The sequence below is a fragment of the Cygnus olor genome, chromosome 5 (genome assembly GCF_009769625.2).
Source record: "Cygnus olor isolate bCygOlo1 chromosome 5, bCygOlo1.pri.v2, whole genome shotgun sequence".
In the NCBI taxonomy this organism is placed as follows: Eukaryota; Metazoa; Chordata; class Aves; order Anseriformes; family Anatidae; genus Cygnus; species Cygnus olor.
This window is the reverse complement of record NC_049173.1, coordinates 10408392-10421733: the sequence shown is the minus strand read 5'-3', so window position 1 is coordinate 10421733 and position 13342 is coordinate 10408392. Positions and strand designations below refer to the sequence as shown.

The following is a 13342-nucleotide window of genomic DNA, read 5'->3' as shown; positions in this document are numbered from 1 at the left end:
AAAAACTAAAGGGAGCTTTGATCATGTGGCAGATTCATTTAGAAAATGCAAGATTCTCTGGCTCTCCGGACAAGCCTGGATTTATGAAACAAAGGGGTGCAAGGAGGCCTGTTAAAAGGGGAAAAATGCATTTACAGTTCATGATCATTCAAAAATATATGCAAAGTACATGTCTCTTAATCTGGGCATTGCAGGCTTCAGATGTAGCAGATAATTAGATATTACATCAGCTAACAGGATGGTGAGAGCATGGAGTACAAGATCTGCCTGTTGTGGTATACCTGCCAACTATTCTGGATTTGCTGGCAGGCTGTTGTTGGTAGATCACAGGGCAGACATTCAATGGGCTGTTCTAAGGTTGGTATTTTAAAGAATGGGGTCGTTGAAAGAAAACCTTAGAGTTTTGGAGTGGCTCTGTTGGGTCAAAACAAAGAGGGCAGTTTCCATAAGCAGTTGTTTGATGCAGTGAAAACTCAATAACCGAAGTTATTAAGCAGGTATTCTTTATTACAGCACTGGGTGTGGGGGGGATCGCTCTGCCTAACACAAACACAACAAGGGTTACTGCCAGGGTGCTTATATTAATGGAATATATACATATTCATTTCACCCTCCCCAATAAGTCTATTGCATATTCATTAAGTAACCGAAGAATCATTAACAGAGGTTCCTGTCCCTATTCACATGCGTGCTGGAGTCCTCGGGTGGTCGTCCTGCCCAGTGTACTTGGGTGGTCTTTTGATGAAGGCCAGAAGTCTTCCTCGCTGCTAAACTTCTGAGCCTTTCTTTCTTTTACAGACTCAGCAGTCCAAGCCAGTTCTTGCTGGTTCTATTATCTGTGTATGAAGTCTTTTCTTCCCTTATCTTTTAGGGTCCTTCCGTCCTCGCGCTCCCTGCCTCAGTCCTGTCCTTGTGGTTGATACACAGCATACTTCCTGGGTTAGCTAAAACCTGCAAAATCGACATGCTTTCCCGTGTTAGCTGTCTCAGTTAAGGATAGTGGAAACAGGATAAAGCTAGTGGTGTTTTCATAGAACACTCTGCCTGGTTCTAGAAAATGTCCATTCAGGGACATCTTAAGTGAGAAGTTGTTCTCATAGTGAATATTTTTGATATCAAATGATGGGGCTTTAGATATAGCCATGCTGCACAGATTTCTGGACTCCTTGGTGAAGAACTGCCTGCATTGATGGCAGTTCCTCTTGGCACACCTCCAATGTGTTCTACACTATTGACAATAGATGCTTCTTGTTGAACTTGTGCTTTGGGAGTAGATCAAACTTTTGGTTTAGTAACGGGATCCTTCCAGCACGCTGTTGAGAACTTGTCGTTTTCCTTCCAGTTTGAAAGCACTCCATGTAGATTATTATATGAGTGCAAATTACAAAGGTATTGTAGTAGTAATTTAATATTCCTTGCCTGTAACTGTGGTTAGAATAATTTAGATTGAATTTTGTTTCAGTAGACTTCAGGCAAGGTTATAATCAGCCTGTTTTCCTAGCAGAGGTGAGCCCCTATCCACTGAGCCACAAGGCAGTTCATACTGTAGTGAGAGGAATTTCATAACGTGCACAATTGCGTCCTTTCAGATTTTTCCTTCTTTCAGGATCATGAAAGTCATCGTGATTTATTTAATCTGCTTTTTTCTGTGTTTCCCTTGTGCCTTTAAGAGTGTGTGCTTTGGAGATTTCTGAGGGCTGCGGTACGATGCTCACTTCATTAGCTTACCTGCCTGTCACTTCATAGGAGGAATGCTCTTTCATTGCATTTTTGTTTTGGGTGTTGGTGTGTATATTTCATTTTATTTTTGAATTTATGGAAGGTGTTGTGAAAGCAAGAAAGGGCTGAGAGTGTTCCAGTTCACAAGTAGTGCTCTAAAAGTAGCTCAGCAGACCTGAATAAAGAAACTGAATACCACACAGGTCGTTATAACTCCTTCCTTTTTGTCCTTTTCCAAGTTGAATCAATCTAACTTACTCTAGCTGGCTGTGCTGAGCAGTGGGACCACGTTCCATGTAGAGGAGTTAGAGGGTAAATAACTATACCAGTGCTTCACTTCGTTGTTTTCCCTTCCTTCATCCTTCATGTATTACGAATTTCATAATAATTAAAAAAAAAAAAGGCTTTACCAGGTGTTGTGGTTTAGCCCGGCTGGCAGTCAAACACCACACAGCTGTTCGCTCACCCTCCCCCCTCCCTCTCCGGGATGGGGGAGAGAAACGGGAAAGTGAAGCCTGTGAGTTGAGATAAAGACAGTTTATTAAGACAGGGAAAAGAATAACAACAATAATAATAATAATAATAGTATTAATAGTAATAATGTGTACGAAATAAGTGATGCACAATGCAATTGCTCACCACCCGTTGACCAATGCCCAGCCTATCCCCGAGCAGCCGGCCACCCCTCCACCCCGGCTAGCCACCCCTATATATTGTTCAGCATGACGTCAGATGGTATGGAATACCCCTTTGGCCAGTTTGGGTCAGCTGTCCTGGGTCTGTCCCCTCCCAGCTTCTGCTGCATCCCTAGCCTGCTCGCTAGCAGGACAGAGAGAGGCTGAAAAGTCCTTGGCTTGGTGTAAGCACTGCTCTACAACAATTAAAACATCAGCATGTTATCAGCGCTCTTCTCATTCTAATCCAAAACATAGCACCCTGCCAGCTACTAGGAGGAAAATTCACTCTGTCCTAACTGAAACCAGGACACCAGGTAGCACATGTGACTTCTGCTTTTCTGTTTGCAATAATATAGATTAAGAATCTTACCAGAGTCAGCAAATAGAAAGGAGCTTAATGTGATCGTTGAAAGCTTTAAGTTGCATAAATTAATTGAAACTAAGGAGAAACTTGACATATTTCAAAAATAATTATACCGAAATTTTTAAGGCTGGGTTGTAATTGCAGGTATTAGACTCATAGGAGTAAGCCCGTCTTTTGATAGAGGTAAAGGCACCACTGTCTAATGTAATCTATGTAGTAAAACATGAATTAAAAATAAGTGTATGCTTTCTTGTTTCGAGGACTGTGGAGAGAGCATAAGTTAAGGAAGGGTGTTAAGTATTTGGGGGTTGAACTTGAACCACAGGAGATGATCTTCACATTGTCTGCCCTGGGCATCTAGCCTGAGCTGTTCCCTTAAAGGTGCTTACTGTTCTCCACATCCTACACTGGGATTTTTTTTAACATTTAGCTTGGGTTGTCTTAAATGTACATAGGATACATGACTGCAGTAACCAAAATTAGACCATTTTAGAAGAAAGAAGTGGAGATTTCTAGATTCCCGTGTGGCATGACATTTTGTGTCAAAATGAATGTTTTACATTTGCTATGCCATTTTTTTTAAAGGTAATACTGATGTCTGCTTCCATCAACTGTGAAGAAATTGCTGATTACTTTGCACTTCCAGTTCATAATGGTCTGAATCCAGCATATGTATTTAAGGTGGAAGGCAAACGTTATGATATTGAAGAATATTATCTTGATGATTTGAAGCACATTGTTCGTTCCCAGGTATGGTAAATGTCATTCTATTTCATTGGGCATAGTAAGAAAGAAATTTGAATAGTCAGTTGAAAGCTGTGAAACGAAATTACAAGTAACTGATTTTACATTACAGTTCTAGATTCTAATTAGTATTTGATGATATAACCAGAGTCTGTCTGTGAGTAGCCTAGTTTTTCCTTAACGTAGTAGAAAAGGAATGAAAAGGGCTGGGGATCTTGAGTAGTATCTGGCACTTTGTTCATCTTTGAAGAAAACTACTGAACAAGGTATAAGTCTGCAGAAAGTAGTGTTTGAGGGCTTTATAGATCTTATAAAACCAAAAAACAAACAAAGCACACCACAGTTTATGGAAAACTTAGAAGAAAATAATGGCTTATGCTGTACACAGTGCAGGTATTGGTTATGCCTGAACACAGGCAAGCCAAATTAGGATGCTTTCAACTGTTTTAAGCTTTAATGCAGGCAAAAAAACCCAAACAAACAAAAAAACCCGCACATAGATAGCATTTGGCCTGTCAACATGTATATATTAGTATGGCAGCCTGGATAGATAACATGGAGGACCTTATGTAATAACGTGATTTTTTTTTTGTAAAAGATTTGTGATTATAAATGACGACAAAAAGATAACCAAGAAATTCAGTAGGAAGTCTACTTAAGTCGAGTTGCATTTGTCAAAGCTGATGCCTTTTCAGCGGGAAGTCAGCTGCCATACGTTTCAGCTCAAAGATCACAAACAAAAGGAAACTGCTTTCAGTCCTTATGCCTTTTTTATATATATATTTTTAATTTTCTCTGTGTATACGAGCATTTAACTTTGATTTTTAAGTTTTCATTTGTTTGTTAAAGTTGTGTTCTCCTGGCTATAGCCATTCTGTTGTTTAGTAGGAAGAAAGGAATGACTGTTCAAGAACTTATTTTACCCTAGGGCAACCTAGGAACACAGAAGTGCTCTTGAATGTTTTTTAATATTTACCAAAAAAAAAAAAGTAGTTGAATGGGAAAGCACTGATGTTTGGTCTTGCATTTGTTCCTTACGGAGCTGTGTGTGGAGATTTTCTCTGGATAATAGATTTATTTGAAAAATGCTTAAGAACATGGAAGGTCTAAGATGATTTATGTAGCGTTCTGAAATGAAAACAAAATAAAGACCGAGCCTGAGAGTTAATGCAATTAATAATTTGAGCACTGTCATATTAAATTTGCTAAAATCAAAATCAGCTGTCTGAGGTATACAGGCCTTAGGCTGTAGTTCTAAATATTTCTGTTTTTGCCTGTAGAAAATTCACATGGAATAGAGCATTTAATAGAAAAAATATTCCACATTTTTTAGGCAGACTTTTTTTTTCCAAGTTTCATCTTTGCTTTAAAATTCATATAAAATCAGGCATCATAAATAAATCATAACTTTTTGCTTAAAGCTTCTCGACTTGAATCAGTTCAGTCATTTAACTGTCTCGTTTGCTGTGAGGTGTGAACCTTTGTCCCTTCTCAAAAAATCTTACTATCCAGTTATTCTAATTGGATGCTACTGTATTAACGTAGAGTTGTTTTACTCTGCAGATCTCTTGGCTTGAATATTTGTCCCTCGTTTTTGTAGGTGATAATACTTTAAAACTATGCTTGAAAATAATTTTTTCCTTGAACAGTTCTGGCTTGGGTAATTTGGGAATTCACTAATACCAGTCATGATCGGAAAGATAAGTAGAAATACCAGTCATTCTTCTGTCTTCTGTGCCTGTTTACTGTAAACACTTTGCTACAGCTCTGTAGACTTTGCTAGATCAAAGATAAAGCTTTCCTCAAATTGCTTAGTTTGTAGAAAAGAATAAAAAGTAGAGGCAAGGAAGGGAGAAACGTTTTTCAGTATAGCACTGGCTTACTCTTGCCCAATATTGGGTCACTTATAGGTGCTACTGTTTAATTTTTGAGTAAAAGTCTATAAAAGTAGTTTCTTTTCTCTTGGTGTAATGACCTTTCTAAGCAAGCACATTGATCCGGATATTTAAGTGGATCATTATTTGTCATATCAACACTGGTTTTGATTAAAAAGTGCATGAGGTCTGTACCTACAGGCAAATTTAGAGCTATTTGTGTCCTGTAAGCACTTACCTACTGCAGTAGTATAGCATTGTAGATACCAAATGCAAATTAATGGTAAATTTAATTCTGTAAGCAGATTTTTGAAGTGTGTGTGAGGCAGATGTCTTGATCTTAGTCTTTCGTGTGAAATTCTGTGCGATTCCATCTCTCTACTTATTACCTACGGCAAAAAAAGAGAGCTCCATTTTTGGTTTGCAAATATGAAAACTCCTTCACATCCCTGGAACTGAAGTCAGAGTCCAGATGAAAGGTAGTGAACTGCTGTCAAAAGCAATCCCGATTATGTTGTATTATTTCAGTCAGTTCTGACTGGGCTTTTGGACTTGCTCTTTCTCACGTTGTTACCTTTTATTAAGAGTGATGTGACAGCCTTGTCATGTTAAAGAATACCTAAAGGTACAATAGGTAACGAAATGGAAAAGACAAATTTGACAATTTTTAAAGCATGGATAATCTAAAAACAAAGTGTTTGAGCAGCCCAGAAAATATAAAATTGCTTAGATTGTTGCATATATTGGAGAAAAAAAAGTATTCCTTAACAAAACTACTGCTTCTGTTTTCCCATGGACTAATCAGGCTTCAGTGGAAAAACATTACTAGAGAGAGTGTAAAATGCAGTTAAGAAGCTCTGGGGTTGACAGTGGTACACCTGGAAATTCTGCCTGGGTGGGTCATTTCAGGGAGGAGTAGAGAAGTAGAGAAACTCATAGACTGCTTTTTTCATCCTCCAGTCCATCTTCTACCACAACAAAGATAACTTTCTCAAGGTTTTCAGAAAAGCAGTTTTTCTCCAAGTATCAAGGTGACCTAGGGTTGACGTGATGTAGTTTTACAAGCAGGCTGTCCTGCTAGGAGCTGGAAAGATGAAGACTGAAGTTGCAGAAGCAAAAGGTGATACTTTTGTGATTTTATTGTGAGCCGCTTCAAGAAGGGATAGGTTCACATGGGCCTGCTTATCTAGCTTGTCCAGGTCCCTTTGGATGTCATCCCTTCCTTCTGTTGGATCAGCAGAGGTCTGTGATTTACTTGACTGCAAGTAGAAACCTGTGGGAAGGACTGTACCTTCCTTATACAAATTCCTCTCCTCCTTGTCATCCTGTTTTTGTGCCCTGGGACTAGTCATGCATGCTTGCTACGTCTGGATAGGAAGCAGGTACTGCAAAAGTTAGGAGCTGAAGTGTGGGCTAGCGCTCATTATAAGCAAGTAAATATCAAAAGTAAATTTTCTAGCATTATTCTAGCATTAGAATGGTAGGACACTGGAAGGAAAATATGTATTTAGAAGGCAATGAATGCTCGAGATTAGGTTGTTTTGTACATTTTCTGTGCAGCATCAGTTTTAATTGAAAAGCACTTGATGGATCACTTCAGATATAAGTCAGACTCTTTCAGCCTGTTTTGCTGTGTTAACCTTATGCTTCCTTCTCCACACAGCTTCCTTCTCAACGAGCTGAGAAGCCAGTGATAGTAAAGGAAATGTATGAGGTAGCAGTGTCTTTGATTCAGTCATTCGATCAGTTGGAGATGAAGTGCAATGGGTAAGATACAGTTCAAGATCTGTTACCAGCAGTCCTTTGGGGACATGAGACACAAATTAGGGAACAAGACATGAGCAGCCTGTATAGCATGGTTCTTAGTAGTTCCTCACTTTCCTATGCATCTCTGCTTTTATTTAACATATTGGTGTGATTTCTACTCTGGCTGGTTATATTAAGACTCCACGTCTTACTGAATGTCCTGTGTTCTTGAAATACACTTTTGGCTACTGGCTATTCAAGCCAGCCATTTCATACAGAAACTGTATCTTTTGCTGTTGATCAGAGCTTAATCTTACAGCAGTTGTGGTTTTATTCTTCATATAAATATTTTGTATTGTGAAATAATGCATACATTCAGCCATGAAAAAAAGAATATAAACAAGACATTAATTTTCACTGGTTGTTTATCTAGTGCTTTCTTCTACTGTCTTTTGAAATAAGTATTTTTTTTTCTGTGTTACTCTACATCTTGTAAATTGATGTTTTAGTTTCTACAAAATATAGTAAAGTAGCTTCTGCAACTTTAGTCTTAACACTGGATGGATATTTGTTAGGGGTAGGGTTTGGTTCCAAGTATTTTAACTGTTGGTAAACGTATGCTGAAGAAATGATTTTGTTTTGGAAGCTTAATTTTTTCAAATTTTACTTAAGTTTTTGAAATTTTAAGAAAGTGTTGCATAAGCTGACCTAAGCAGTTACCAAAGTACAAGTGTTGCTGGAGTTTTATAAACGGGATAAATTTGGCAGCAACTTATGCACGTGTGCACACTAACTTTAGTGTAAATATATATGTTTATATAGCTTACATAGCTAGAAGGAGACACTATTTACAATATATTTATAAATGTCTTCTAAGCTTTTTTGACTATTCCTTTTGATCTTTTCAATGAAGCTGTTTTACTGTAGTTCAGAATAGCCAAATGTAAACTACTGTTTACTAATAAGCTACCTTTTACAAGCAAGCATGAAGACATTAGCATTTCAGCTTTCAAATACTAAAAGGGCTATTATGAACATTCATTACTCCCCTCCAATGAAAATTGTACTTTCCGTTCATTATATTGTTTGAGAGTGAAGACTTCGAAGATTCATTAAAAAAAAAATTACAGCGGGAATGATTACTATTAAAAAATAAAAATTCTGTATTATGTTAAGGTGATTTTAGCCTCTTGGCTCATAACTGATAAGCTTAGAGGATGATGTTTTTGATTAATGTCATGACCTTTTTGATAGTTCTTGATAATGGTTAGTTCTCTTGCACAGTAGGCCTTAGTTAAAGGAATCTAGTGATTGTTTTTAAAATGCAAGACCATTATGTATACCTGAGAAATTACTGAATCAGTTTGTATGGAATATAAGCTAGTACTGTACTGCCTTTTCATTTTAAGATCTCGGGTAACCTATTGGATAAATTTAATTGGTAAATAAGAATGCTTCTGCTTTGAAGACAAAACTAAACCTAATGATGTAGTTCCAATTTTTATATATGTTTTATCAGAAAACATAATTTTAAATGTTTTAAATTCCATTTCATGAGGAAGTTTGAATAATACATGTTACAGAATATAGTCAGTTTTTCTTGTTCTTTCAAGGTAAAACATATTGGGGGTAATAAAGTAGCTTGAGGTTGTAAAAACTAATGAAATGATGTTCTTGTTAGGGAGAACAAAACCTCAAGTCTTCCATCAGAGCGTGGAAGTGTGCTAGTGTTTTTACCAGGTGAGTATAGGTCTTAATAGCTTCCTTATTTGTCATTTTACATGCTTTCTCCTGGCACTTCTTCCAATTGTGTTAAATGCATTTAACCAGGGCTGGTTGATTTCAGGTATTGTTTTCCTTCAACTAGCAAGCGTGCACATCCATGAAAACTTTGAAGACCCTTGGGCACATTCAAGGGGAGAGGCACCTTGGAGCTGGGAGGCGCAGCTCTTTCCGTGGGCACAGTGATGTCTGTCCTTACCAGGACTTCACAACTCTGCAAATCTTTCTGAATCTCCCTCGTGTGCTAAGCTTAGGAGTAGGCATGCCAGCAGTAGTGCTGGAAAGACAGCACACCAGCACAGAGGTATACTTCACTTGCAGTGTGTCTCTGAGTGGAGGATGCTCCCTGCCAGCTAAATGGCGTTAGAGATATCTTTCTCAGTTACTCTCTCTGTAAAATTGATAGCCAGGAGTTACTTCATTGTGTCTGTAGGACCCGTTCCATTTTGCCATTAACAAGGAGACAATCTGTTGCTTCTGGTCTCTCATTTTAGTGTTTGAATGGTGTGCTTTCAGACTTCCTCTGGTACTCTGAGCCTTTGTTCTAGGTTGAAATTATTTTCGCACTTCCACTTCCTTTACTTCCTTTCTTTCTTGGTAATAGGTGATACAAAGAGCCATGTTAACTGTACAGTTGTATTTTTAACAGATTATATATATGTTTGTGTATTTATATATGTGTGTGTACACACACGTGTTCCCAGTGGGCTACATTAAGTTTGCACAACCAGTCTTAATTCTGGCATTTTCATTGGAGCACTTGACATGGTGACTTTTTGTTTCTTGAGTATATACTTTGGTGTATGGTTCTTCAGGCTCGTTACAGGGAAAAAAAATGGAAAAAGAGCTTAGGCTGCACTGACTGATTCATCACTGAGCTAGACTTTCAAGTAATATAATACACTTCTGCAAGACTAGCTGGTGAGCTAAATAAAAGCAACAATAGTTTGACATCCTCTTCAGGAGCTTGCACAAGATGGGGATGGCCTGATTTCTCTGTTCTTCACGCATACCTGCTGATGGCAGGAATTTCATGGCTTAAAGCTTTAGTTTTCTTTCAAAGGATTGTGCTGTTACTGTCCTAAATTTTATCTGTTCTACTCATGTCAACCTCTTTGTTTGTTTTCTCTTTCAATTCTCAATGTACTGCTCTCCATATTGCCTTAGTGTGTTTGCCAGATTTTGTCACTAGTCAGTTTTTCATTCCAAGATCTGCTTTTCCTGTTGGCATCGCTTTTTTTGCTGGAGTCCTGATGAGCTCTCATCTCTTCCAGAACTGGTCAGCAGATAATACCTACTGTGTCTAGTAGGTAATTAATGTTAATATTGTTTATAGCCTAGTAATCACAGTCTACTTCTGCCAATCATGGATGAAGTCTCTTTTAATTATTTTTAAACAAATTGGATTCAAGCACTGATGTCTTACTCAAGTATGTAATCGGGCAGAATGGCAAGTAGGAAGCATTAAACAGCAAGATAGTCAAGCAGTACTTAGTGGGATTGAGTAGGTCTGGCAGGCTGAGTCCAAACAGCTCCACATCATGGTGTTGTCTTTTCTTTATATCTTTAATTACATGCTCTAGTTCATTCATGATCAGATACGTTTTTCTATGTAATAATAAACTGTAAATAATGCTATCTTCTGTATGTTTTTGTCTATGGTGCTAAAGGTGTTTTGCTTAGAGCTTTGTTAATTAATTGCTTGGACTACAGATTCATTATTGTGCTAGTCAAAGAACGGGCAGTGGAACTCCCACAGAACAGATGGGAGTTAAGAATTTAAGTGGAAGTAAGAAGTGGTTTTAGTTGTTAATGATCACTAAAAAGAAAACTCTTGATTACTTTTTCCCCTAGGTTTGAATGAAATAAGCTGTATGCACTCATGTCTCACAAATATGTTTAACAAAAGGTAAGTTAAACCACATTTATTTATTTCAGATTGATTAAACTTGAACATGAATCCCTCATCTATGAGAGTCCTAAGTACAGCAGGTGACTTAGTATAGAAGTATAACAAATTTTTATATTCTTGCATCGCTAAATATTTAATACATTTTCTTTAGGTGGCAGGTGTACCCACTCCACTCACGTGTGACATTAGAGGAACAAAGCAATGTATTTTTGACTCCTGTTCCTGGCTACAGAAAAGTAAATATTGTTGAATCATTACTTTTATTACGTGTGTAAATCCTTTTGCTATGAAGAATATTAACTGTGCCAATTAAACTTAACTGCATGAGGGCAAAGCAGGTTTTTTCTGTTTTTTTCCTCCTTAGGATGTAAGCTGCTGCTCTTACCAAGCTATTGCTTTAACTAGTATTTAGACCTCAAGAGATGTAGAAATAACAGAAAGTTACACTTAAATTACTGTGTGACACTGCTTTTATCCTTCAGGATAGTTTGTGCATGTTGATTCTTCTGTCTGTATGACAGAGGCACAGCAGAGCAGAATGCTTCCGTATGGGGGGGGTCTCTGTCCTGCTTTTTGCCCCCCGTTTTGGTTATTCTCTTGGTTTTTTTATCCTTGCTAATACTGAGTTACTTTGTTACGAGGAGACATAAGGAAATACTCGTGTTCTTCAAGTTTGTTGTCATACACTGTATTACTTCACTATGCTTTTCTGCTATGAGGAAAAGAAAATGAAGGTTTCCTGGTGTTGTATTGCTTGTTCTTTCACATGCAGAGCAGAATGATTGTTTACACCACAATTATATTTCATATCGGGTTGGATTTTTTCATGTAGACATGGTAAGTAGGTTTTTCTTTATTCATTCCTTATTCCTTTCTTGCTTCAAAACCCAGATTATTCTATCTACAAACATAGCTGAGAGCTCCGTAACGGTTCCTGATGTTAAGTATGGTAAGTCTTCTAAATTTTGAAACTGTGTGCGCATTGTATTTGTAATGTCTTCTTTACTTGTGCTTGCCTAATTCTTGCAACACGTCACCGTTTCACTAAGCCTTTAAGTTGGAGTTCAGTTTTGACAGCTATGAAGTTCTTTCTTTTACAACAGGAAACAGTTTTAAACCTGGATATATGGACAAATAGTACAGCTATTGAGTAGGGTGCTAATTTTAATCCTTTGCTGGAGGAAAAAAGACCCCTTATTTTAGATGCAGTAACAAGCAGAATCATACCTTATGACAAAAGTACCTGAAGCTTTTTATTCACATTCTGAATATATTTTCATTTTTAAATACTTGTGTCTGTTTAGGCAAACTCAAATGTAGAATATCTAAATGCAGAATGATTGCCTTTTAAAGCTCATCGTCTTTGACACTTATTATATTGAAGCTTAAATTTATTTGTAGTACTATTAGTGTTCTCAGTAGCCTGGTTCTAGTTGTTAGAAAACCAACGAAGAGAATAATGGATTTGTCAATGAATGAAACATTCCTTTTCTGATAACGCAAAATCAACAGTATTTATTACACTGCTGTGAGGATGAATTATTTCTTAATATTAAGATTTTGTTTTCTTAACTGCAGTGATAGATTTCTGCTTAATTAGAACTTTGGTTTGTGATGAGGAAACTAATTACCAAAGTTTGAGACTTTGCTGGGCATCTAAAACAAACTGTTATCAAAGAAAAGGTAAGATGGCAAGAGGGAATGGAAAGGAATTTTAGAAGTTAACCTTGATGAAGAATTCTGTTACATTTTAGTTTTCTTTACTCAGTGTAAAGGACTGATGATTTTTGTCATGAGTTGTTCATATAGAAACTTTACTTTATTCCTTACCATGTCAGGATATTAAAATTGGTTATGCATTGGTTGAATAATATAATTGGTTATTATATTATATTGGTTATATTATATTTTGTTCAACTATTTTTTACAGAGGTAAGTTTTGTGTATTATTGAAAAATACTAAAATTAACGGGCCATAAAACTTACGAGGATTTGTTATTTAATAGTTATTTTTGTGTGTTTTTTCTTTAAAGGGAGAAAGCTACTGCTAGGTATTGACTACTCATGATTTTCTGCAGGAAAAGATTCTTTCATGTCTATCTGTTGCTCAAGTTAGTGAAAGATCTACAGCAGTGTCTTCAGTGTATACCAGTGTTTGTAGCACAAGGTTAAACGAGAACTTGTATCACCTATTCTAGTTAGTGCTTGTTGATATCAAAGTCTTTAGTTTCAATGGAAACGAGTAATAAATAAGTGACATCTTTAGATATAAAAGTATCTTCATTTTGTTTTAAACCTATGATGACTTCACAGTCACAGCATTTTGGTTCTGGGTCAGTGTTGGTTATGACATCCAACCAATATACAACTGGTAGCAGCAGCATTTTGTATAGCAGGAGACTTAGATTTTTTTTTTTATGCATATGACTTAAAAATGTGGCCTTACACTCCGGTGGAGTATCCCACTGAGTGGAGTACCTTTTAGTTTGTTGAAGTGAATGCTGTATGGAATTGTGAAGACAGA

General features: G+C 37.1%; 1 protein-coding gene across 2 annotated transcripts in view; it reads left to right on the top strand.

Annotated features, from left to right (window-relative positions):
• Positions 1-13342, top strand: part of TDRD9 (tudor domain containing 9) — a 68169-nt gene that overhangs the window by 26612 nt on the left and 28215 nt on the right. Inside the window, exons 7-13 of one of the 2 annotated variants that reach the window (XM_040558765.1) lie at positions 3346-3510; positions 7042-7145; positions 8806-8864; positions 10761-10815; positions 10970-11054; positions 11710-11767; positions 12397-12501. In XM_040558765.1, coding sequence (XP_040414699.1) covers positions 3346-3510; positions 7042-7145; positions 8806-8864; positions 10761-10815; positions 10970-11054; positions 11710-11767; positions 12397-12501 — 631 coding nt within the window. The remainder of the gene's footprint in view (positions 1-3345; positions 3511-7041; positions 7146-8805; positions 8865-10760; positions 10816-10969; positions 11055-11709; positions 11768-12396; positions 12502-13342) is intronic. The other variant, XM_040558766.1, reaches the window with a different exon arrangement.